At 35.7% G+C, this 27,609-nt stretch overlaps 3 protein-coding genes across 3 annotated transcripts; 2 read left to right on the forward strand and 1 right to left on the reverse strand.

The window, feature by feature from the left end:
- Nucleotides 1-327: 327 nt before the first annotated feature.
- On the forward strand, nucleotides 328-5,554 carry LOC132543172 (carbohydrate sulfotransferase 4-like). Its single transcript, XM_060206642.1, has 4 exons — nucleotides 328-345; nucleotides 2,678-2,721; nucleotides 4,039-4,269; nucleotides 4,831-5,554. The coding sequence occupies exons 1-4, from the start codon at nucleotides 328-330 to the stop codon at nucleotides 5,552-5,554; spliced, it is 1,017 nt and encodes a 338-aa protein (XP_060062625.1).
- Nucleotides 5,555-15,826: 10,272 nt separating this feature from the next.
- LOC132543143 (tripartite motif-containing protein 3-like) lies at nucleotides 15,827-19,589 on the forward strand. Its single transcript, XM_060206610.1, has 2 exons — nucleotides 15,827-16,027; nucleotides 18,489-19,589. Exons 1-2 carry the CDS (start codon nucleotides 15,827-15,829, stop codon nucleotides 19,587-19,589), a joined length of 1,302 nt encoding a protein of 433 aa, XP_060062593.1.
- Nucleotides 19,590-25,615: 6,026 nt separating this feature from the next.
- On the reverse strand, nucleotides 25,616-26,302 carry LOC132543173 (uncharacterized). The gene has a single exon (XM_060206643.1). The coding sequence runs from the start codon at nucleotides 26,300-26,302 to the stop codon at nucleotides 25,616-25,618; it is 687 nt and encodes a 228-aa protein (XP_060062626.1).
- Nucleotides 26,303-27,609: the final 1,307 nt, after the last annotated feature.

Genomic DNA, 27,609 nt, shown 5'->3' on the forward strand with positions numbered 1-27,609 from the left:
AGGTAAATCTAGTGTTGATTCCCTAGGTAAAATTAGTGTTGATTATATAGGTAAAACTTGTGCTGATATCCTAGGTAAAACTAGTGTTGATTCCCTAAGTAAAACTAGTGTTGATTCCCTAAGTAAAACTAGTGTTGATTCCCTAGGTAAAACTAGTGTTGCGACGTTCATTGCTCCTAATCAACATCGAATATGTATTCGCGTAGTAGGCTGACATAGTCAAGTAAACATTTTTCATGTTCATGTTAATTATTGAATTGTTGACAGCTCTAAGACTGGAGAGGACTTGAATTGCGAATTAAAACTGACATGATGTACTGTGCAAGTATGGCTTCTTCCTACAAGGTAAGTCTCCTTGTGATGGATTAGAACTTCCACCGACTTTATCGTGCTACACTTGTAATCACGTTGACGTTTACTACAGAAGACGACCACAAGGACTTTCCACCTGGTAATGTTATTCTGAGAACAATGCCGAATGCTTAACAGTGAGTCGTAATTACATTTGGTAGTCTATTACATCTTCCGCCCAGAAGACAACCAAAATTCTCACTCACAGCGAAGAATCCTCAACAAAACCCAGACTGAGGCAGAGTCAAATGAGTCACAAAGGGAAACAGTAGCTGATTGTTGTTTTGACAGAAGAAACAAAATCAGACCCCGATTCTAAAAACTTCTTAAGAATAGTACGATGGACCAATCCTAACTCATTTCCTGTATTGTTTCAAAAAACAAAAACAAAAAATAACAAAAATAAAATAGTGGTCGGAAACCAACCATACATGATTTCATGTGATTTCCATGCTTTACTGTACATCGTCTAGCGGTAGATTTCCCAAGTACACTGCATGGTAGAGTGTAATTTAACACCCCTACTCGTCCCTCAAATCAGTCTTCATGTCATCACAGAGGGAAGTTTTACAAGTACACTGCATGGTAGAGTGTAATTTAACACCCCTACTCGTCCCTCAAATCAGTCTTCATGTCATCACAGAGGGAAGTTTTACAAGTACATTGCATGGTAGAGTGTAATTTAAGACCCCTACCCGTCCCTCAAATCAGTCTTCATGTCATCACAGAGGGAAGTTTTACAAGTACATTGCATGGTAGAGTGTAATTTAAGACCCCTACCCGTCCCTCAAATCAGCCTTCATGTCATCACAGAGAGAAATTTATTTTACTTTTTCTGATTTCGAAAAGATTTACTGTATAATTGGTAATATTCGCGGCATTTAATTTCATGATATTCGCGGTCACAAATCTCAAAATTAATTACTGAGCAATATTTCACCACAAATAAGCAAATCTCTTATATACACAGATAACAATGCACAAACATGCGCGAAATGTATTCATCGTGAAAAAGCCAAAACTCGAACAACCGCAAAATATTATCCCCGCGAAACTTAACAACCATACAGTATCTTTGAAATAGTTTACCTATTTACTTCTACTCAAAATAGGCGTTTGGTGATGGAGGTTAAACGCAAAAGAAGTTATAAATTGAAGTATGGTTGAAGATATGTATCAATTGTTCAAAATCAACTGTTTACTTTAAGAAAGGTTCCAGTTATTGTCCTGACAATCTTATGTGTGTTGAATCAAACAATCTAAAATTCTAATGTGACATTTTCATTATTCGTTATTATAACGGTAAAATGATTTTCTTATATTTTTTTTCACCATTGCATTTATTAGAGGAAATCCGTCGTATCTGTCTATCAATAGTCTGGATATATATTTTTTTCCGTCATATATGATAACGCATGCGCACAAAACGTGGCACTGCTGGTGATTGATGTCACTTATTTCGTATTTCTGAATTGACTAAGAGTTATCAACATCAGTCATACCCACGGTAACATCCAATTCTAAAAAACGGGATTTTACTTACTGTGTCACTACTGTCGCTTGTCATTTTTGCCCGCCGTCATGTGCACGTTTTCAAAACCATTACGTAGCTTTATCAACGCTAAATTTGAAAGGGGTTCACTAAACCAAAGAACCTGGACTTTGGAAACTGACTGTGAATATCAGGATAGCATAGAAACGAAAATGGAAGTATAGAAAAACACGTACCCTCAATAAAAAAAAACTAATGTTTTTACTGTGATGTCGCTTTAGTCTTTTACGTGTGCTACTTTTGCTGTTCGCCTGCGCTCTTTTACTTTAATCTTTTGACCCAAGTCCGTAGCATACAATTAACCAAAAATCACAATAGTAATCAATGTGACTTTTGACCTCTGTTGCACGCATCGCCAACACTGAAATTTCCGTGAGCATTTAGGCGTAATTTCGTATTGTTAATGCGTACAATGATCTGTAATACAATCGACGATAGACTATGTGATCACAAATAGGTACACAACTAGATAACGAAATCTTCATAAAGCCGACATGATTGTAGCCAATGAATCATTATTGAAACAACGCGTATTCCAGTCATTGACACATATTCAAAAGCACTAACCAAGGTAAACATTGTTAATGAATCGTCGTGACAGAAGACACCGACTGCTAGTCTAGTTATGTGTTTGTCTGGTTTTGGTTTATCTGTTGGTCTATGATATTGATAGTTCTCTACAGCAATATAATGCTACGGCGAACATATATAATTTGTTTGTTACTTGTCACGGCATTTTCACTATGTCTCAATGTGTATATTTCAATTCACAAGGACAATATCAGCAATGAAAGGTTGTTGGAGAAACGATTAGATCGGTACGTATTTAGTTTTAATTCTTTTCGACTTACTGCTGTATACTTATTTCATCATTTAACTGTTTATTCGTCTTTATATTTTTACTTTTCTTTTTATTTTCCCCATTTTGTTTCTTTTTTATTCTTCTTTTTCTGTAATAATTGGAATTCTCTAGATAAAACAAAAACAACGAAAATGACTTCCTGACAATATCGTAACATGTATTTAATAATAACCCTTTCCAAAACGCGTAATATAAGGAGATTTCACTTACCTCGGCATGTGTCTGTAAGGTAGGAAAATAATGGTAGGAAATTATGTTTGTATGTCGCTTTGTTTCTTTGAACAATTGTATTACATTGTGCTTAAAAACTTTGACAATTCCTTTTAACGGTTCAATGAAGTATTTATTTCTTTTACATCGCAATGTTTACTGCAATAGATTGATTCTGTATCCTAATTATTTCACACGTGCTATATAACTGGAGCAAATGATGGAAAGCGATACAACGACCGTGGCGTTCTGGCGACTGTGGTCTTCATCAGTCAATCGTATGTTCACGTTTAATATTAACAGAGGGAAAAACAACTTAAAACAGGGTTGGAGCCAACAGAGAACAATGCGATATATCATGCCCATAGTTGTATAGATGGTGGCGCGGCTCAGAATATACACATGTACCTGTTCTTCTGAAATTAATGTATGTATATAAATCCCCCCGTCTAGAATTTTACAACCGCCATAGGTTTCAAAACTTAAGCCCTTAGCATCACTGACGAGCCCTGGAAGAACGAAGCAGATGTATGATGTAGCATCACTGACGAGTCCTAGAAGAATGAAGCGTTGTACGATGTAACATCACTGACGAGCCCTCGAAGAACGAAGCAGTTGTATGATGTAACATGACTGACGAGCCCTAGAAGAACGAAGCAGTTGTATGATGTAACATCACTGACGAGTCCTAGAAGAATGAAGCAGTTGTACGATGTAACATCACTGACAAGCCCTAGAAGAATGAAGCAGTTGTATGATGTAGCATCACTGACGAGTCCTAGAAGAATGAAGCGTTGTACGATGTAACATCACTGACAAGCCCTAGAAGAATGAAGCAGTTGTACGATGTAACATCACTGACAAGCCCTAGAAGAATGAAGCAGTTGTATGATGTAACATCACTGACGAGTCCTAGAAGAATGAAGCAGTTCTATGATGCTGTTCGATTCATTGTTCGCTTTAATGTACCTAGGACTAAATTTGTGTTAAGAATTGGTTTTCACGTTTTGTCTTTTGCATAACTTTAGAAAATAGTATTGTCTTATTTACACTTTATTTACAGGTCGTATGGCGACAATTCGCATCAAAACGGCTCCTTAACGAAGCACGATATGCAAGTAAAAAAGTCACGTGACTTACTACTGGTGGGTTATTTGGGAGGTGGAACAACGTTTATGGGAGATATTCTTGGTTCAAGGAATAATAGCTTCTACTTGTATGAACCACTTTACTCTATGGCGCAGTTTGGATATTTCAAGCCTGGACACCAGTGCAGTATGACGGGGGGATGCAGGTTCGTTAATAACAGCTTATATGAAAATAATAATGATATCACATGTAACCGATCTTCAAAGCTATATCTTTTAAGGTAAAAAGTTAATACGAAATATATCCTTCCAGGAATTAATCAACATTGAAAATCAGAACTTCATTTCTTAGCTTATGTCAGAAATTCCATTTCCAGCAGCAGTTACGTTTAGATATTTAAAGTTAATTAATCATTTTTTTTAATTATGAAACATTCCTTTAGCTCATGTCTTCGTTACGTGCTGCAGTGTTTTCCATATCACATATCCTTCAGTCATACAATGATTGTGTACTTCCCTACTCAGTTTCCATTAGCGATATATTTCTCCTTCATAATGCCTGTCATAGTCTCAAATTAACACGTGAAACAGAAACTGCGAAACATGCACAGGTTACGGAATCATCCGAGCATGCTTGTGGTTACAAGTTCACTTTCGTTTATTTTCAGTTCGATAATACCAAGCTAGGTAAACACAGACGTGACTGTACTGTGTTTTAACTACGAGAAATGAACAAATTTCTTTTCGCTTCTTTTTTCATCTTACAGGAAGAATGCTCAGATTGATGACCACGTTCTAAAAATAGTTCATGCTATATTCAGCTGTGAGTATGACCATTTCAACCACAATATCACCTGGTGGCAAACTGCTGCCTCTAAAATATCCAATGATCAAAGATGGGAACAGTCTTTTCTGGGTTGTAATGTAAATTGTTCGAGAAAGTATTTGAGTTTATGTTCACAACATGGTTCAATTGTTAGCAAAATGCCGAGGATAAGCATCGGCTTAGCCTCAAAACTTTTGAACAGGTTACCGAACTTGAAAATAGTTCATCTTTTGAGAGATCCTAGAGCTATCATGAACTCGAGGAAAAAATATGACTGGACCCCTGTCCCAAGTGGTGCCATATCATTATGTTACAAAATGTTCGATGATGTTCTTGAAGCGGAAAAAGTGAAAACAGCTTATCCCACCAGGCTGTATACCGTATATTACGAAGATATGGTCATGGAACCTCTTGAAACATTTGAGAAAATCTACAACTTTACGGGCTATAATTTCGATGCAAATGAAAAAACTCGAATCCTTGATAAGATGCAAAATTCTACGAGAATAGCAAAGGCTTGGAGAAACGGTATAGACGATAAAATCTTGAGGGAAACCAACAAAGCGTGCACTCGATTATATCCGCGACTAGGATACCCACAAATTTCGAATTTATTAGAAATCAAAAACATGAGCATTCCACTAAGAAATAAAGTAATCGGGTAAAGTCTTTCAAATATCTCTTTAACGTTTTGGCCACAGATGTAACACAGTCAAAGCTACAGTTGACTATGGGTAAATACTGTTCCTCAGTCCATTGTTTTATGAGTATAAAGTGAAAACTCGCTGAAAGACCACCAAAATTGTGACCACTTTTACTTTTAAGGTCAATTTTGATAGTTGCATGGATCAGTCTCGCATTGAATTTGACTTCACAACCTAATCAGACCAATGACCAGTCACAAAAATTCCCAAAAGTACCTGGTGTGTAATGCATTCCATCGCGTACAGATGGTAGTGGTTATTTAGTTGTATCTAAGGGTCAAACAGGCTTCCAAGATATACTTACTGTAGGTATGACGCAGTTATATTAATAGACTGTTTTTATTGATTGAAAATATGGGCAAAAGTTACCATAATCGGGAATTGTCTCTTTTTGGTTGCACCAAATATATTGCCCAGACAGTTTCGCCGGCGAGTCCTTTTACCCAAGCATATATCACTAATCTGATCACGTCAATAGAAACTGCATTCAATATAATGAAAAGAGATAGGTGGGGTCAGTTTTTTTTAAAGATTTATTGTGTAAAACTGGGTTCATTTGATCGATTAACCCTAATCGAAAATCTGGCTTATCATAGCTTATATACAACGATTTACATCAGCATAAGGTTGTAAGTAGAAGCAAATCTTTTCACAAGATGGCCAATGCAATCATAGGTTTTAAGGAGATAACCTTTGATAAAGTGCCTCATTAACATTCATGTGTAAATGATGTCACTGAAACAATGCAACATAAGAGGATATTGGAAAATAAAATGGAATTGCTAATTACGTAACATATACAGCCTCTGCTTTGTAAGGATAGTCTCTCCTATCTATGCTTAATATGTGAAAACGAAACTCACACACAATATAACTAGGTTTAAATCTGCGTTAAAGAACTCTTATATCTCACACTACGTTTAAATCTGAGTTTAAAAACCCTGATATCTTACACTACGTTTAAATATGAGTTAAAAAAAACCCTGGTATCTTACACTACGTTTAAATATGAGTTTAAAAAAACCCTGATATCTTACACTACTGATATCTTACACTACGTTTAAATCTCAGTTAAAGAACCCTGAGTAAAAAATAGAAAATAGAACTGGATATAGAATTATTTTTTTTTAAACAAAATCAAAAAGGTTGGAAACCGTACCGTATTGGTCGGCCAAATACCGAGATATTGGTGTGTACGATTTTCATCTGTCCTGCTACTACTAATCAGCCTAAGGATGACTGAATGGGACCCTATCGGCTGTGACATCAAAAGTTCAACATCTGGTTACAGTCGCCATAGTGAGAATAGGCGAGATCGAGAACAACCGTATATGCTACGTTAGGTTCCAAATGAATGTTTTTGAGGATTCTGATAATTCAGACGATAAAATCATGTAGACGGTAAAACGTCGTATGAAATTTGCCTTAAATTATCACTTTAAACGTATTTATTGTCAACCTTAAAACAAGGGATGAGGCACCAGTTATATACAATTATATATGGAAACAATTGCTATCATGGCAATTTGTATACATTGTATGTCTACAATAAATATTTTTTATAAAAATCAAAATTTGTTACTAGACTTTCTGTAGGACTGCACTTGTCTGAAGAAATTTGAATTAAGGCATGTGGTAAGATGAAGACATTTTTAATGAAATTTTATATCGAAATATTTACGACACCCACATGTATAAAACAACGAGAAACTCGATCAGACAAGGAACTCCACAGAGTAATATTTGAAAAAAGAAAACCAGCCAGAAGATGTTTATTAAGCCAGATTCATTCCGAAACATGTGCCCCTCTGCAATATAAATTGCTAAGTACTGTACATTTGTATTTCAAATTTGCATTTCATGCTTTCTTGTCCTAAGGAGAGATGTATGACCGCAACCTGTACATTGTTCATTGGTTTTATTGCGATTTCACATACACACAAAGTAAACAACATATGTATTTCCTGGCCATAGGTGTTGTGGGTTATTTATAAAACAGGTGCGAATGACAGTTTTAATCTAGGGTTGAACTTTACCAACAATGTTGTTTTATAGGCCAGAGTCTGTAAAACGCTTTACGTTAATATGAAAAATGGTTAAGTGATGGAATATAGTGACATGATGTGGAACCAATTATATTTGTATATAGTTTAATTTTGAATATTAACCTATTTTCAAATCAGCTGAGCTTGCTAGAAACCATCGTAAGCACAGATATTCAAAAGTTTGTTTAGTTTGCTCGATTTCTAAGTTACTTGTAACATACACACGTAAAATCTTTCTTTTGAATAATGATTGAAGTAATTAAATTGATAAATTGTTTTCCCAAAGCAGATTTAACAGTAAAATGATGTTGTCATCGATCAACAGTTATTTTGTTAAATTAGAAAGACACAAAGCAGGAGCCATTGAATTCACGCCAAAGTACGTAACAATCAAATATAGACCACAATTTGTATATCTAAGCGACCGACAATAGTTACATACTGATTTTCATGAGTTGGTTAATAATTGTGATCACCACTTTCTTCAAATAACCGTGAAATTTGCTATAAAAAACAAGGATAGTTTATAAGTTACATAATATATAATTGTCTAATGCAATCATCCACAAACTTTTGAAAAATGATCGTCGTTCATAGTCATTTTATACATCACGTGATTGACGTTAATCGGTTAAACGGTTCAAAGTCAAATGAATACGATAAAAGGACAAAAAGGCAAAGTTGCTTTTATTAACCAACCAAAGTTGACGCTTTTCCATTTGAAAGGCATTTAGGGTGGATAAATGATATCATCATCCTATGAATTCTATCAATGAATTCTGCGACACTTGTAACAAACCACTTTGCCAGGACTGTCCAAAACATGATGATTATATCAAAATACCACCAGACAAAATGATGTTAAAGTGGTTGCATTGCAATCAAAGTACGCAACCATCAACAATGACCTCCGGGGTTTGAGAAGGGAAGTGACGGACTGTATATATAACGTTTACAAGGTGGTAGAGGATGCTGCTGAGTCGATGAAGAAGGATATATTGGATATTGAGAAAAATATAAGTGGAGAAATAGTAATAGATGTGGGATATAAAGGAATGTCAAGACATTGTAGAAGAAGCAATTAAGGTACGCCAAATTGCAGCGGTTAGTATTCATACAATCACATTTTCATACGATGTTTATTAAGAAGGTTTGCAGTCAAAATTTCGTAGGTTGTTGTTGATCAGGAAATAGTGGAACATTGGCATTTTAACACACAGAGCAATACATTTATCAGTGTTATCACTAACGAAAATAGGAAGACATCACTACATAAATATGATGAAAATTACACGGTTCGTAGTACTTGTATTCACAATCGGAATGTCATAGTTTGTCTCTGCTCACTACTTCAAGAATAAATTTGCGAATATGTCCTTCAATTGAAATGAATCCCAAGACGTTGATTTCCGTTCAAATGCAGAATTTTTCTAACCTGGTCGTGCTGGCAGTCTTCCGAAAGGTAATATTGCTGTTTTGGATTGGTGTCAAACGTTCAAAGATAGATTTTTTAAGCATACTTGATGAAAATTTGGCATCGTTATGGACAGGGTTCATTTACATGGAATTTTGTTTACATCGTTTCATCTTACTTGGTATCAAACAATCTTTCGAAAACTTTCTTTCCTGTTCTCAGGGTTTCTTTTATTTCGGCCCACAAATATTGCTTCATAGGCATTTAATTGTTTTCTGCGGTTAGAAGAACTGACAAATTATACAAATTTGAATTCAAATCACCACTATAATCTTCTCGTAGTATTTTCCCATAACGAGGGAAATGTATTGCTCTCTGCTCAATCTTTATCATATTCAAATAATATGGCAGCCAGAACTGGTTATGTGGATCATAAGCAAGAATTGCATCGGTAGACTGTAAAGATTTTGAAATTTGTTAGTTAATACACATTCTGATCTCCCAGAGTTACTTCCCTGCGTTTTAATCTGTCAGTAAATTATAAAATGTTATAGAAAAGGAAGGGAGATAACTCGTTAAGGTTTGTAAAACATCAGCTATAAACTATTGCTCCACAATGCATTTTATCAGGATGTACATTTAACATAAAAGTCAAACACCAAAAAGGGAAGTAATCCTGTTTACATATAGACATCACCTCTATAGCACAACCCCAATTAAGTAGCAATGATGTGTTATATTTCCAAAATTTGGGTCAGTCTTTTGCAGCTAAACATCTCAGCTCCAACATCCATATATTTCACACTTATTTCAATGTTAGCTTTGTTTACAAATTAATATGACCAAGGGAAGGGTAAAATTTACAAACTTTGACACTTACCTGTTAGTATAGAAGACTATAAAGAATATCTGGATAATTATATCTGGACTTCGCATGACCTCACTTGACAAACATTGATTAATATAAATTGTTAGCTGTATTGCTATACTGTTTCATCTTTAAAGACTAGTATCGAAATGTTCAACCTAGTCTATAACGAATGTTTACTTTCAGATTGTAATGAAATTGTACTCAGGGGCAAGTGTATAACTGGAAAGTTTCCATGTGAAAACATTTCAACTTGTAACAAAAAAGCAAAAAAAAAAGAAAAAAAAAAAAAAAAAAAAGACTGTTTTATGTTAATGCTTCATTTGCCAGAAAGGACCATTAGCCGAAATAAGCCCAGTTTTCACAAAGTACTAGAAACACCTTACACTGAAATCATATTCCGGATGGTTCATGACCTATCTATTTACATCAAATGCTGTTACAACCAAAAATTGCTTTATGTACTCCAAAAAGAGGGCTTTCGTAAACTCGTTTTCGGAATTCACAAGAACCAGATAAAAACTTAAAATGATTTCTGTGGAATATAGCTAGAATCAGCTCTTTGTTGTATTTGTCATTGATTTTTTACAATTCAAGTTCCTAGAAATATTTTCAGCAAAACTACTCAAACGAAACTGGGCTTGCAGTAGTCGCTGAAATGTCTTTAACAACGTCGTTGTACTTAAACGTTATCGCTTGACTGGTATCAAATTATACCTTTATGGTCAAGTTATCTCCCTTCTCTCTACATTTGTGATGTTATATGTCTGTTTTATTTCCACAAGGTACCAAAATTAGATGCATATTGCAAGTTCACAGTAAGCCCGTTATTTTTTTCTTTGTTTTGTTCTTTGTTTTTTTTTTTTTTTTTTCTTTTTCTTTTTTGTTTGTGTGTGTGTGTGTTTTTTTTTTTTTTTTTTGTTTTTTTGTTTTTTGTTTTATTTTACAGTATTCTACATTTAATTTTCATTCCGTCGATGTTGTATATTTGGGTGGTAGTGTGGCAAAGTGGTAATACGGTCGCCTTTCACCCAGCCGTCAGAGGTTCGATTCTCAGAACGGACATGAAAGGTATAGATCACCTACCCAACCATATGGGTTTTCCCCGGGTACTCGGGTTTCTTCCCACACTAAAACACATAACGTTTATATTCATTTCTATGGTGTTGTACTTGTAAATGATTTTCCGTTTGCGGTTTACACAGCTACGTAAGTCACTTTCTAATTACAATATCGAGAAGCCAATTCATGAAAATATATAGCATATACAACAACAAAACAAATTATATATTGTTCATATTTCCTGCTTTTAGCTTTAACTAATTCATCTTTTCAAACCTTTCGACCATTTAAAACAACTCCACAGTCACAAAGGAAAATGTAGACACAATATTTTTACATTCTATATGAAGAGATATGGGTTGTTTTTCATATTTCTAAATTCAATGTTTTTTTTTTATTGAAATTGTTTCATAAATGACATTGTGTTATTAAATACTCAACTGTCATGGTAATTGGTCAAAGCTTGTGGTAATATTTTGACATATGGTTTGTGTGACTTAAGGCAAAAGATGGCATTGGTTGATGAAATAATGAACTGATCAGTCTTTTGCTAAGGTATCATGCCTTAAACAAGTCGGACAAAGTTATAATGATACGGTCCACTGTGAGTTCACTGCGTCGTTTCTACAGGTACATTTCACTGCTAGAATAGATATAACGCATTGACACAACATATGCCTAGTAATGATGGTGTTACACGAGCGTCCAAAAATGTTAACATATACTCCGACGTGGATAGAATCGGAATGTGAAAAATGCAAAGAACTGTACATTGATCCGATTCTCCATTTCTCATCTAAGTGTTCTGTGACACAGGAAAGTAGAACTAAGTTCATGGAACATGTCCTTGTTTCATTTGGAACGGATATCTGTATTTACATTGATAACCTCTATGTAAAAAGACATTTAAACAATATTTGAATCCAACGATCAGCTACTTTCTTTAGAGACTTTTGACACCGTATCAAAAACATTTTATCGCAAAACAACCGCAAGATGTGATGTTTGAGATTTCATCATAGTATGTGATGTGATTCAAAGTGACAATATATGTAAAAAGATAAGATTTTGAGCTTTTTGAACTTTTGCTTAAATTTGAATTTTGATATTTCCTTGTAAATCTCACTGTTGAGGAATAAAAGAATTGATTGATGATTGCTGTATAATCTTCCTTTACAGAAATGTAATTACAAATTTATGTTTGAGGAATCACAAAGGAGTTCAACAAAGAAAATACACATAAACTGGCAGTTCCATTATTGGTGTAGAAAATCTGTTGGTATAAGATTTTAATATCATTGCAGACGTTGCTGTCATGAGACAGTTATGTTTGCATATTTTTGGTGAAGTGGAAAACCTCTCTATGCGATGCTGGTAATCTATTTTAAATGGCAACGTTGTGACAGGGGCTGTAAGACAAATGAAATGTTTGAAATACGGACACCATCCTCAGAGAGCAAATCGTAATGCTGCCAACAGCCCCTGCGAACTTAACACCAGAGGGTCCATATTTCCGAGAAAATATCACGGTCGTGACCTTTGAACGAATTAAACATTTTAAATTTAAAGAACAATATGATATTTATCACTGTTACCTTATCAGGTAGCACCTCATTCATTATTTTTCTTTCTTTTTTTCCTCCTTTATTTCCTCTCTCTTTTTATGTTCTTACAAAACTATGAACTGTTGTTTTAAAATCATCATGTATGTGTTAAATGGAGAATATACGTGTTGGTTATGGTATGGCTAGGCGAATGATCCTGTGTTAGGACAGTAAGAGTTATTTCCCCTGTGCTTTGCGAAATTCGTACATGTCTTAGTTGTATCCTAGTGTGGCAAATAAAGAACAAGATGGAACCATGGTTTTTTTTGTACAAATGAGTTGGGGTTTATTTGACGTGTTAGATCCAGAATATAAGTGAGTATTAACCCGAATTTAACTGACTCCCGACCCACTCATCCTTAAACTTGGATTACTGCAAGTGAAGTTGAATTCGACCTGAACTGGTTCTAAGCGAAATCATAGTTTATTTATGCGCAACAATTCAACGCCTTACGTAAGGATGATTCCTTCTAAACATGGTATAATGATGTGCAGGAAAATCAAATTCTTATATTTTTCACAACTCAGAAAACTGGCCGATAGGAAATATGTACATGTATATTTCACACTTATTGCTAAAGAGGTCAATCGTCGAAACGGAAATAAAATCTCTATAAGAGACAACGATTTGTATTCTTGGTTGAGATCGAAAGCTTGTTTGTCCAGAATTTAATATTTTGTAGTATTGTTGCACAAAAAATACATATTTTATAACACATATCGCCTGTTAACCGGTCAATTCACTCTTTTAAAAGTTCTGTGTCTACAAATATGTGGCTAGTACAGTATACTCTGGAATGTGTTTCATTGATTGCGCAAGAAAAGATTGCTCTGTCGTAACAATTATGGACAATGACATTACGTCATTAATTGAAAACGGCGCCATAAAATGGCTGTTCCTGTCTGTCACATTCTGATTAATGTGATGAAAAAGAGATTTTATGAAAAGTAATGTGGTACTACGATTTTCTGTAATCTTTTATCAAAGCCCCAATAAAAATTGTTTGGTACATACTAATGTATAATTGTTAACACTTTTAACAATGAAATACACGCAATCAATTTCAAGCTAAGATATACGTAACTTTATTGAGAAAAATAGGATAAAATTTCATTCAATATGTAAATTGTACTGGTCTAGCTGGATCTTAAGTGTACGTATCTTTTAACCGTAAATCTCTCTACCATAGTTGCCAAGCCAGATTTATTAAACGTTGGAAATCGAGACTTGCTAAAACAAAAATATCAGCTAGAGATGTAAATGGGCAGGATTTATCCATGTGTAACATTTTACTTGTTGAGGCGAGTTAGGCACTTATTTTTTTAACAAACGTAATAAGTTAATGACATGTTTTTAATAACATGTTTTGAAGCTTTTATAAAAGGATCGAGTCGAATATCGACCTAAATTGAAGTATGAATCAGTAATGAAACTGCAAAAACAAAACAAAAACAAAAAAACAAAAACAAAAAACAAAAAAACGAAAAAAAAAGAAATCTCAATGACTAAGAGGACACTGGAGCGAAAGCTTATCACTATTTACACACTCCATGTGAGAGACCACCGAACCAGGTTTACTCGCTAACTGACTCTGACACTGGAACGAAAGCTTATCACTATTTACACACTCCATGTGAGAGACCACCGAACCAGGTTTACTCGCTAACTGACTCTGACACTGGAACGAAAGCTTATCACTATTTACACACTCCATGTGAGAGACCACCGAACCAGGTTTACTCGCTAACTGACTCATTATTACAAGTAGAAGTTACAAATCTTACACACTCCATGCAGTGAACCAGGTTTTTTCGCTAATTTTGATACTGGAATTCATGAAATATGCTATCAAATTTACACACTCCATTGTGAGAGAGCATATACCAGGTTTGTGATACTGGCAACTGGACTCTGACACTCTAGAGAACGTCACCCTAAAGCTTGCTATTTACACACTACCATGTGAGAGACACCGAACCAGGTTTGAAAGCTGGGATTATTATATACATTGTAAACATATGATATATGGTTCTACACACTCCGGAATATTGTGAGAGACCACCGGACCAGGTTTACTCGCTAACTGACGTGACACTGGAAGGTTATAAGCAATTGTACTATTTACACACTCCATGTGAGAGACCACCGAACCAGGTTTACTCGCTAACTGACTCTGACACTGGACGTCAAAGCTTATCATAAATACACACTATGTGAGAGAGATATAACCAGGATTACGGTAAACAGCACTACTGACAGGTGACGTTATAGTTTTTTGTTTGGTTACACACTTTGAAGCCCACACACTTCGCTAGACAGATCTGAAACACTGGAGGTATATAATGCATGTATACACACTCCATGTGAGAGACCATTCTCTTGTCAGGCTAATCCAACTTGACGGATTATTACAAGTAGAAGTTACAAATCTTAGCTACGAGTGCAGTGCATGTTTTTTTCCTCAATTTTGATACTGAATTCATGAAATATGCTATCAAATGGCTAGGACCTATCATTGGCTTAGCATATACAATACGTATTGTGATATTGGCACGGAATCAAAATTAGATTCTGATCTAGAGTTAATTTCGTTAGTCACCCTATAAGATCGCTTTTCACCTACACATGAGGTGCTAAACATTGCGGACAGAGTGTATTTGAAAGCTGGGATTATTATATAATTGTAAACATATGATATATGGTTCTAAATGTTCCGGAATATTCGTTAATATGCTAGAAATTCACCGTAACTGACGTCAGGTTTAGGTTATAAGCAATTGTAGATAAGGTGAAAACTGCCGAAAAAAATTACTCGGCGAAAATAAAGGCTCGCCAGATATCTAATATGCTCGTCTCATCGATCAGGAGTCACGGACGTCAAATCTGTAGATAAATAAATATAGCAAGAGAGATATAAATAGGACGATTACGGTAAACAGCAGTACACAGGTGACGTTATAGTTTTTTGTTTGGTTGATCAGAGGTTTAAGCCCACACATTTAGTCTCAGACAGATTTGAAATAATCACGGTATATAATGCAGTGTATACACAACCATCGTTTATACCCATTCTCTTGTCAGTGCTAATCCAACTTGAACGGATTTAAATTCTTGTATGTATTCCAATATACCTTGCGACACGTGATTAGTCACATGACTTCAACACCAGTAAATCAATATATTGATTGAAAGCCATAAAGGAATCAGCGGTCAGTGCACATAATTGTCAGCAGGTTAGGATGCCTCATCAGAAACAAAACATCGCCCAGCAGATTGAGGATACATTCTTAAGTTGTACGATATGTTTACAGCCTTTTGATCAACCTAAGGCACTCCAATGTCTTCACACCTTCTGCGAGAAATGCCTGGATGATTATTGTAAACAGCAGTTGTCACGTACCAAGGAATCTACTGTATTTCCTTGTCCAGTCTGCAGACAGGTAAGAACCAATGATATATGCAAAGTGTTTGATATATGCACAGTGTAGGAATATATATGTAAAGTACTCGACTTGGTGTTTTCTTGGTAAATGAAAAATCATTTCTCGTTGATTTAAACCGGTTATTGATGTATTGATTATAAACAGTGTGCTTGCTCGTATGTTCGGCTTGTTATCTCTGTACCTAGAGCGGGCCTAAATAATTGATATAAACCTCCAGTCAGCCGTCTATATAAACACATCGTGCTAAAATCATTGATATCGGACACGTTGTATTGTGTTTGGTATGACGACCTCAGTAGTCAAATGCATGTTATGTTATGTACTTAGATACAACGCTACAGGTATGATAATTCTGAATGGACGTATCATAGTCACCCTGCAGTGGTTAACCTAACACAGTCTTACTTAACGTTACTACAGTCACACTGTTGCCCTACCCTCACAGTTTACCTTAATTCCCCACGGTCACACTGTTGCCCTACCCTAACAGTTTTACCTTAATTCCACACGGTCACGCTGTTGTCCTAACCCTCACAGTTTTCCTTAATTCCCCACGGTCACACTGTTGCCCTGACCCTCACAGTTAACCTTAATTCCCCACGGTTACACTATTGTCCTAACCCTCACAGATTACCTTAACTCCCCACGGTCACACTGTTGTCCTCACCCTAACACTTTACCTTAATTCCCCACGGTCACACTGTTGCCCTACCCTCACAGTTTTCCTTAATTCCCCACGGTCACACTGTTGCCCTACCCTCACAGTTTACCTTAATTCCACACGGTCACACTGTTGCCCTAACCCTCACAGTTTACCTTAACTCCCAACGGTCACACTGTTGTCCTAACCCTAACACTTTACCTTCATTCCCCACGGTCACACTGTTGCTCTACCCTCACAGTTTTCCTTAACTCCCCACGGTCACACTGTTGTCCTAACCCTAACAGTTTACCTTAATTCCCTACGGTCACACTGTTGTCCTAACCCTAACACTTTACCTTAACTCCCCACGGTCACACTGTTGCCCTAACCCTCACAGTTTACCTTAATTCCCCACGGTCACACTGTTGCCCTAACCCTAACACTTTACCTTAACTCCCCACGGTCACACTGTTGCCCTACCCTCACAGTTTACCTTAATTCCCCATGGTTACACTGTTGCCGTGACCCTTACTGTTTACCTTAATTCCCCACGGTCACACTGTTGCCCTACCCTAACAGTTTTACCTTAATTCCCCCACGGTCACACTGTTGCCCTAACCCTAACAGTTTACCTTAACTCCCCACGGTCACACTGTTGCCCTAACCCTAACAGTTTACCTTAACTCCCCACGGTCACACTGTTGCCCTAACCCTAACAGTTTACCTTAACTCCCCACGGTCACACTGTTGTCCTAACCCTAACAGTTTACCTTAATTCCCCACGGTCACACTGTTGCCTTGACCCTAACAGTTTACCTTAATTCCCTACGGTCACACTGTTGCCCTAACCCTAACAGTTTACCTTAATTCCCCACGGTCACACTGTTGTCCTAACCCTAACCCTTAATTCACAGTTTTGCCTTTAACTCCCCACGGTCACACTGTTGTCCTAACCCTAACAGTTTACATTAATTCCCCACAGTCACACTGTTGCCTTAACCCTAACAATTTTCCTTAACTCCCCACGGTCACACTGGTGCCCTGACCCTAACAGTTTACCTTAATTCCCCACGGTCATACTGTTGTCCTAACCCTAACAGTTTACCTTAATTCCCCACGGTCACACTGTTGCCCTAACCCTCACAATTTACCTTAATTCCCCACGGTCACACTGTTGCCCTACCCTAACAGTTTACCTTAATTCCCCCTGGTCACACTGTTGCCCTAACCCTAACACTTTACCTTAATTCCCCACGGTCACACTGTTGCCCTAACCCTAACAGTTTACCTTAATTCCCACGGTCACACTGTTGCCCTGACCCTAACACTTTACCTTAATTCCCCACGGTCACACTGTTGCCCTAACCCTAACACTTTACCTTAATTCCCCACGGTCACACTGTTGCCTTGACCCTAACCTTAACTCCCCACGGTCACACTGTTGCCCTAACCCTAACACTTTACCTTAATTCCCCACGGTCACACTGTTGCCCTAACCCTAACACTTTACCTGAACTCCCCACGGTCACACTGTTGCCCTAACACTTACAGTTTACCTTAATTCCCCACGGTCACTCTGTTGCGTTAAAATGAAACTCGTGCTCAGCTTTTAGAAGAAATTAAATGTCTAAATGAAAAAAATTCATGAAATAAGGCAAATTATATTTAAGATCCATTCTCTGAAAACACCGCCACCCTCCCACCCCATCACCAACATCTTAGCATTTTGTAAACAAACGTAGTTCATATGATTAATGGATGATGCAGGGACAGGTATGGATATCTTCTTTAAAGAACTTTTTAATGTATTTGTAGGATATAACTATGCCACCAAATGGAGTTTCCGGGTTTCCGTACAATCATCTTATTGCCAGTCTGAAAGATGCCGTTCGAATCAATACTCGACCGGACAGCTTCCATTCCAACAGAGTTCCTAGCGCAACCTCCGAACGGGGAGATCGCCGACCGGTTTCAACAAGAGCTTCAACACGGCCAAGCACAAAGTGTTCCGCACGATTTGGAAAGTTTGGCGAAAAAGACGCCGAATATAGTAACATTTCCGGTTTAGCTGTTCATCCGACAGGGGATATTGTAGTCGCAGACTGTGGCAAGAATGCTATCACAGTTGTGGGGTTCAATGGTGTTTCTAAAAATAGTTTCTCATGTAAGTGCTGTATTCGGGATGTTGCAGTGTCCAAATCCGGGTCCTTGCTAGTGACTGTTAGCCAATCAAATGGCGCCATTTTACACGAGTATACACTAGATGGTAGGTTTATAGCTCAATATGGCGATACCTACGAGAATGAAAATCCGTTCGGAATAGCGGTTACTCATCGTAACAAAGCAGTCATATCCGGAATGACGAAAAACCGAATTCTTATTTTCAATGACCGGAGGAAACAAACTAACTGGTTTGGAGAAGCTGGTGATACATTAGAACATTTTCTTTTTCCGTATTACGTCACAGTAAATAGCCGTGATGACGTCATCATATCTGACAGCGGTAACCATCGGGTTAAGGTTAACAAAATAGACGGAAGACTGAAATTTTCCTTTGGATCACAAGGCTCGAAGAATGGCAGGATGTTTTACCCTATGGGGGTGTGCGTCGATTATTTAGACAATATATATGTGGCTGATGCCAACAATTACAGAGTGCAGATGTTCTCTTACAAAGGAAAGTACCTGGCAACGCCCATCAAAAACACATTCACGTACGGCATTGACGTCAAGCCAATCAACATAGCGTTCTCACATGATCAACTCGTTGTGTCTCTACGCGGGGCGAGATTTGCCGAGATACAGGTGTTTGAGTGGGACCCTTCAATATATGCAGAATCACGGACATCTCTGTTAGGGTGCTGTGGAACTTACAATAAAGTCTCTGATAGTGGAGTGTATCACGCTTGGTCCTGACTTCTCTGTTCACTTCTTTATCACTTTCTTCCTTCTGTCACCGCTATCTCTGAGTTATAGTTTGTCCGTTTGACCTCACCAACTCTAACACGTACAGATTATAAAAAAATGCAATGCTATAAAAAATAATTTTGACTTCGAACTATAGCCTTAGCCAGAAAACTACCTTTCCACCCAATGGTGTGCCATCTGACTCGAGCGCGAGAGGTCCAAGTTCGAACCTCAACGAAAGCGATTGATTAAAACCTTTTTAATTAAAATTTTAGCATGATTTAATTTACGTCGTAAAACTATAATGTGAAACATTTTAAATTCATATGTTTTATGCTTTAAATCTATTTATATTCTAAATGTTTCTATAACTTTTCTAATTTATGAAGTGCATCACTTTTAGTAGTCCAACGTAATAGTAGTCTGTTTAAATACTTTATTAGGGTACTTAACTTCAAGTGACCGCCAAGTCATCCTTCTGTGATGTTTGGTGATAATCCATGCAGAAGTATGCTAAATTCTGCCAACAACTTTCAGAGTTGTACTCAAGAGAAAGAAATACTCTGGTGACGGAAAAACGTTGAATTTGTTTGACCAAATCACGATGTCCACTACGCCGTCACAAAAATAGTCCACGAGAAAAATTTTCATAACGTCAGCACTCCACTTATGGGGAAAGCATACATCTATTGATAACGATGTATACAAAAATGCAAGTCTTTGATGTCACCTAGGATTAATTGAATTATGTCCTACTTCCGATCAAACATGAGTTTTATTCATCCCAAACTAATGCAAGGATGAGGAGTGTACTTGTTTCAGCGATAATTACGTATGATATTATATAATGTAACACTTACGTGGAGATATCCTGATTGTTGTTCCCATGGAAATATTATCTAATGATAACACCAACAACAGGCTTCAGAATCAGGAAACAATTTTCTGGCTCAGCCAATCGTGTATAGCGTCATGAAAAGAGATGTCATTTGTGATTCGCTGAGCAAAAAAAACCTAGTTTTATGATGTCCCTTGACCTTGACTTCGGAAAACCTTACAGAATAGAAAAGCAAAGATATTTTGTATTGAAAGACAAAGTAGATATACTTTAATGAATCAAGTTTCGGTACTTCGATTCTTTAAGAGTTTGTAACCAAAATGATATGGGAAAGATGATTTTTCTAGCCATGTCAGTCATTCTGTATCGTCCGATGTCCATCTTCATCTTTCTGACAGACTGAGTCTAACATTGGAATTTTATGAAATACTTTGAATTGTTACATCTTTAGGAACGTTTGGATTTTTTTTTTCAAATTTAGTATTTTGTATCCTGGTGTAGGGGGGACTCATCTTTGTATAAACAGTGGACCCATTATAGGAAATAAGTAAAATCATGCTTTTCCTGCTGGAATTCCAAGATCTGTTAAAAACTTTACAACGAGAATTGTAAATAGAAGTTTCTGGATCTGAAAGATGTAATATCTAGGTGAGCGATACACTTTCTTGTTTTCTGGTTTTATTCCTGCCTAAAAAAAAAAAAAAAAACACGAGTAATCTCCCTTACTCCATCACTTGCCGTGTGGGCTATCGTTAACAAAACTAACAATATAGACTGATGTGAATCTAACGTTTAGCAACACCGAGATAAAGAGCACATAACCAGTCGATGATGCATGGTGTGGTAGACTCGACGCTAAGTTGGGACATACTTTTTTTCTCTCAAATGACATTCATTATTTTGTAAAAAAAAAAAAGAAAAAAAAAAAGAGAGAGTTTCACTACTAAACATGTACCAAAACAGTTCTACGCGATCAGCCTTTTCACTTTTTCTAGAAATAAATGAAAACATTTAGTATTTGGTTTGATATTTACACAAAATGGGAAGGATGGGGGAGGGAGGAGGGGTTAGGGGGTTATAGTGCTAAAATATATGCCAGTCATATTCACACTGGACGAAATCGTAATAAAGTGTATCTGATGTGTTCGTTTGGTTAACAAGTGAGCGATTAACAACACTCTCATATATCATCTAACTTGAATATTTCAGTAAAAGATGAAATATTTGGGTCGTAAAGGAGGTGCAGATTTTTGTTTCTCAAGATACAAAAGTAAACCAAATTAAATTGGATACTTCATTCCCACATCTGTACAATGCTTATATACAATAAATTCCATACACAGGGGGAAATTTCTGTCTTACACTACAAAGATTAAGAAAGAAAAAGATGAATAAAGATGCAAAACCCATAGGTGATCGATAATGGTTTTCTAATACTTCGTATAATTGGATAATTTTCATGATCTTACGCCGATTTACACATGAATTCTGACGCTAGCCCCAAGAAGGCGGCCATCTTTGCCGTTGAAGCAGATGATTGATGGAAAATTGACAATTGGGAAATTTATTATAACGACATACTTAAATGCGTCATTGAAACATGAAGTAGAGAGTACGCTGATGATAATCTTTGTGACATGCCAAACACTTAAGAATTTGCTGTGTCAAATTACTATATATCTTAGACACAAATAATACGCGATTGCCTTTTGTTTCTAAGGTTAAGTGTATCCCTGATATCAATTATAATGAGAGAATGTGTAGTTGTGAAACTAGGACGTGTTAGCGTTATGGAATTCCTGATTATCATCAACTGTTTCGTAATGCTAGAAGGCGACTGAGGAAAACCCAAAGTGATGGGAAAATGGCAAAATCTTGACAGGGAGTTGCAGTAGCCCGATAACCTAGAAAAAAGTCGATATCTAATTTATCTGATAACTTAAGAACAACTTCAACACATGCATTACAGTATATATGGTATGTATTCTAAACCATACTACCATTAAAACGTGGTATGCTGGTTACAGCAAACCAAGGGGACATGTATTACAGTATATATGATATGTATTCTAAACCATGCTACCATTAATACATGATCTACCGGTTACAGCAAACCAAGGGGACATGTATTACAGTATATATGGTATGTATTCTAAACCATGCTACCATTAATACATGATCTGCCGGTTACAGCAAACATGGACATGTATTACCCAATTTAATACAAATTTAAAATAGATCCTTCCTGCCTGAATATTTGACAAATTTGAAAAGCTTTTGTGACAGATGTTTTTAAATCATACAAATTTAGAAATAATACAGGAAGTCGTGGAATATAATACAAATTTAGAAATAGATTCATGTAGAGTTGTGGAATATAATACACTTTTAAAATAGATGTGATAAAGCAATTTTACAAAAGAAATAAGATGTGGAATAAAGCAAATTTTAAAATTAAGATGTAATAAAGTACTTTTAAAATTAGAAATAAAGCACTTGTAGAGTCGTGGAATATAATACAAATTTAGAAATAGATTCTGTAGAGTTGTGGAATATAATACAAATTTAGAAATAGATTCTGTAGAGTCGTGGAATATAATACAAATTTAGAAATAGATTCTTAGAGTCGTGGAATATAATACAAATTTAGAAATAGATTCTGTAGAGTCGTGGAATATAATTACAAATTTAGAAATAGATTCTGTAGAGTCGTGGAATATAATACAAATTTAGAAATAGATTCTGTAGAGTCGTGGAATATAATACAAATTTAGAAATAGATTCTGTAGAGACTACTTGAAATGTAATACAAATTTAGAAATAGATTTTGTAGAGACTTGAAATAAAATGCACATTTAGAAATAGATTATGCAGAGAAATTGAGATCACTTTTATCGCACAACTATTTGAAAGCGGTACGTTTTGTTTTGACTCGCTGTCGGATTAATGCTAGGTGTGGATATTACCTCATACAACACCTGAACAATAAACTTTATCCACAGAGCATGTGTGTTATACTTTATCCACAGAGCATGTGTGTTTTGATTTGTTATTTCATATCAAGAGCTAACCTGGTTTTCCTTTTTCTCTCGTCGTTACACCTCATCACCCACCCCACAGATACAGACTGGTACACAAATGTCTATAAATAGCCTAATCTATGTTTCGGTTTCTCCTAGTGTCGTTTTGAAGGGTAATTTTTTTGTATAGTTTTGTAGTAATAAAGCCAAGTCCAGTTTCCTTGTATCAGGGTAGTTTGATAAATGTATACATACAGGGATATTTTCTGACGATTACATATTTAGCCAACGGCTAATCTTCCATTTGGTCCTCTTGTTAGTAAAATACAGTATATATGTGTTTGTTAAAAGTTACATATTGTATAGACATAGTAAACCTGTGGTAAGAAAGCAAAATATCACAGAAAACAATTTGGATTGGAATATCACAGGATGCATAAATATCATACATAATATTACATCAATTTAAACAGCTCCAGCCTTATACATATATATAATAGTGTAGCAAAGAAAAAGAAAAATGACATAAGATAACACCAATAATATAAAAATGTGTGTTTACAATGTTGACACACGATATCCACTAGAGGATAAACACTTAATTATGGGTTAAACGTTTTATAGGTAAGTCAATATGATAATAATCTGATAAAATATTGAATCGACTTAATACAGTTCTTTAGAGAATTTTAATATGAAATCTGATCATCCATGCTTAATGAGGTGATTGCTGAGAGCACGTTTAAAGGAGGCAAAACGTGTTGTCGTCCTTATCTCATTCGGCAAATTGTTCCATTTGGCTTGCTGCAACTACAAAATCATTTCCATATTAGACTTTAAGTTAAACAAACTACATAAATATTCTGGAACAAGATGATGGACACATTTGTATACCATTGAACCTGCCCTGTAACGATAACAATCAGCAAAAGGCAACCAGTTTAAAACACAAAACAAATCGCCAGATGGAATGTCATATGGTACATCGAAAATCATCCTTCCTGCCTGCTTTTGAGCTTTGAAAAGCTTTTGTGACAGATGTTTTTAACATCATCCCCAGACTGTTGAACAATACAGGAAGTGGGGGAAAACGCATGCATTAAAATGTGATAAATCACTTTTAAAATTAAGATGTGATAAAGCACTTTTAAAATTAAGGTGTGATAAAGCACTTTTAAAATTAAGATGTGATAAAGCACTTTTAAAATTAAGATGTGATAAAGCACTTTTAAAATTAAGATGTGATAAAGCACTTTTAAAATTAAGATGATAAAGCACTTTTAAAATTAAGATGTTAAAGTACTTTTAAAATTAAATGTGATAAAGCACTTTTAAAATTAAGATGTGATAAAGCACTTTTAAAATTAAGATGTAATAAAGTACTTTTAAAATTAAGATGTGATAAAGTACTTTTATAGATAGGTATTGTTTATGGTATTCATACTCCTAAAATAAAGAAAATCTGCAAAAACATATTTCATTCTATCACTGAAATATGAGAGATAGGATAGAAATATCATCGAAATAATAAAAAAAAACTAAAAACAAAAAGATAATTTTTAAGCCTTATTAGCACGTGACTGGCGGTTTTCCCCACTTTCGTTTCGTAATAGCGATGTACACATGCAATAAGCGAAACTAATACAACGACGCAAAAACAACCTGGCTGGCTCATGGGATATTGTCGAACTATTGAGAAAAACTACCTCTGATACAAATCTTCAGGTTTTGATTTATATTGATGGAGTTATTTCGAAGTTATTTGATGGTTTTAGCAATTACGCAGGTGTAACGCATGAAAAAAAAAACAAAACTTTTTTGGGGTTTTCATATCCATATCTGTTTAAATAAAACGAAAACTTCAATACCATTGGATGATCTTGGATATGATAATTAGAAAAACAGAGAACTAACTAATCAATGTCAGCTATGTTGATAAGTGAGAAACGACAGCAAGTCAATATTGTAATTTCCCAAACTTTGCTTACACACAATATACAATATCTGTGTTTGAGGAATATTTTATATATGTTATCTGTGTTATAGGAAACTTTTGTGATTCTGGTGAATTATTGCTAGATCATGAGATCAAATTTAAATATTGATAAAACAAATGCAATTCTTTATCAGATTTCAAATTTGAACATGTATGTACAGTTATTGTGTGGCAGAGTACCTCATTGCAGAAGAGCTTTCAGAAGCATATCTCTTTCATTTTCTAGTTCTTGTACAATCTGGCGTATCCTCGAGGCTACCACGTTTGTTGATCCGTTATAAGTCTCGACTGATGTTTCGACAAGAATTATGATATCTAAGGGTAGAATCAAGACGTTGAGTAAAATTCCAGCGCGTGCTAATCTTTTGGCGAAATTCTCCGTGAAAAGGTTTATTGGCCCCATGCGAACTCCATTTGTCACAGCATAATCAGTGAACACTTTTACGGCAGTGTTCCCTGTCGACTGTCTTCCATACTGATCCCTTAATTCCTGTTCACGGGAAATCCTTTCGTTAATCAACACAGATTGACTCAAATCTCTCTCTAGTGCACTTTGAACTTTTTGAAGTAAATGTTTTTCGTGAAAATATTTCCCAATACTTGCTCCTCCTGAAGTCACTGCACTTCCAACACTAGTGCCCGCAAGGGCAAGTCCAAGGCCAGTGCTAAGACCACAGGTGACACCTGACATCGCAAAACAGGCTATAGCACCAACACCAGACACTATAGACCCTGTCGTTGAAACTATTTTGGAATAGTTAAACCATTTCTGCATGGTGTCAAGTTCATCTGATAGCTCTCCAAGTCTGCGTATACTGTCGTCTCTCGCATGTAGCCACATTTCAAATTGTCTGATATTGTCGGACATTTTTACTTGATGTGGAACTTCAGCCTGTTGTGCTGTAAACAGTCAAGTGAATATCTATCTCTGTAAATACTTGTAACGTAGTTATGCAACATTTGCGTTTCGGTTTTCCCCAGAATACATCAGTTTTCCGTACCAAGTTCTATTTTTAGGCATGATCGACATGAGTCATACTTACAGTGGACTCAAAAATAGATGCATGTTTCTATTCACAGGGAGATGCCAACACCTCTAGTATAACCCACAAAGATTCAATTGCAAGTAAACGCATGTCAGAATATCCCATGTTCAAATTGTAACATAAGGAAAAATGTTTATACTTAACAGAAAATTAAATCAAATCATTAATATTCATATGACATGTTATTTGTGATATCTCAATTTAGTAAACAAGTGAATAACTGTGTAAACCCATGTTACGTGGTTATGCAACATGTGCATTTGGGTTTTCACAAGAATACATCGATTTGTGATATTGCAATTTAGTTCATTGTTTATACCCTTCCGAACCCAAGAAAAAAGGTGATAAAAAAGAACAATTGCCTATATTTAGAATTTTACTAGTAAAACAGATAAAATCAAAACTATAGTGTGGATAACCTAGGATACTATGCAGAAATGAAGGAAAATGAAAACGAAAGTTCAAAGGTAGAATTAATATGGATTTGATGATGATTATTGAAGGTGAACATATATATATATATCTGTTGGAAAGTTTGGTACAAATTGAGTTATGAAGAAAAAAACCAGGAACTTGAGGAAAGGTCACTTTAAATGAACAATATTTGGTTTAACAAACTATGCATGCAAATCCATTGTATAAAAATCATCGCATTTATCATGAAGTTTTCCTTTAATACCTTTGATGAACTTCCAGAAAAATATCAACTTATACAAATTTTCTGAAAGTTCATGTATTATTATGCGATTCGCTAATCTCTTCCAGAACCTTTTACCAACAAATTTGACACTAGTTATTCGTCCATTCTTACCTCCAAATATAAAGATCTTTTTAAAAATACTTGTTGATTCATTTATGTCATAGCTACTGGTAGAGGAAAATGGCACGAGCAGTTCTTGCCTGATGACAGAAAATGGAATAAAATTTATACAATACCATATAAAGTCACAAAAATACTAAATTTTAATGGCTTCAATATCAAATGTCACACCGTATTCTTACCACAAATTCTAAACTATTTCCAGTAATAAAAACATAATAAGGGAGTTTACGAAAGTACAAAATCTACTACAATGTCTAAAAACACTTATAGACGTCCTTTATATACCATTTTCAATTCAAAATCAAT

Source organism: Ylistrum balloti, unplaced genomic scaffold (assembly GCF_031769215.1).
Source record: "Ylistrum balloti isolate Yb309-2 unplaced genomic scaffold, AGI_CSIRO_Ybal_v1 Utg369742, whole genome shotgun sequence".
Lineage (NCBI taxonomy): Eukaryota > Metazoa > Mollusca > Bivalvia > Pectinida > Pectinidae > Ylistrum > Ylistrum balloti.

Excerpts from the sequence above, each read along its gene's own strand:
- LOC132543172 (XM_060206642.1), top strand. Across the intron at positions 2,722-4,038 it reads TTGGAGAAACGATTAGATCG|GTCGTATGGCGACAATTCGC; the intron begins GTACGTATTTAG and ends CTTTATTTACAG. Across the intron at positions 4,270-4,830 it reads AGTATGACGGGGGGATGCAG|GAAGAATGCTCAGATTGATG; the intron begins GTTCGTTAATAA and ends TTCATCTTACAG.
- LOC132543173 (XM_060206643.1), bottom strand. The coding sequence starts at position 26,302 with ATGTCCGACAATATCAGACAATTTGAAATGTGGCTACATGCGAGAGAC.
- LOC132543143 (XM_060206610.1), top strand. The coding sequence starts at position 15,827 with ATGCCTCATCAGAAACAAAACATCGCCCAGCAGATTGAGGATACATTC. Across the intron at positions 16,028-18,488 it reads CTTGTCCAGTCTGCAGACAG|GATATAACTATGCCACCAAA; the intron begins GTAAGAACCAAT and ends ATGTATTTGTAG.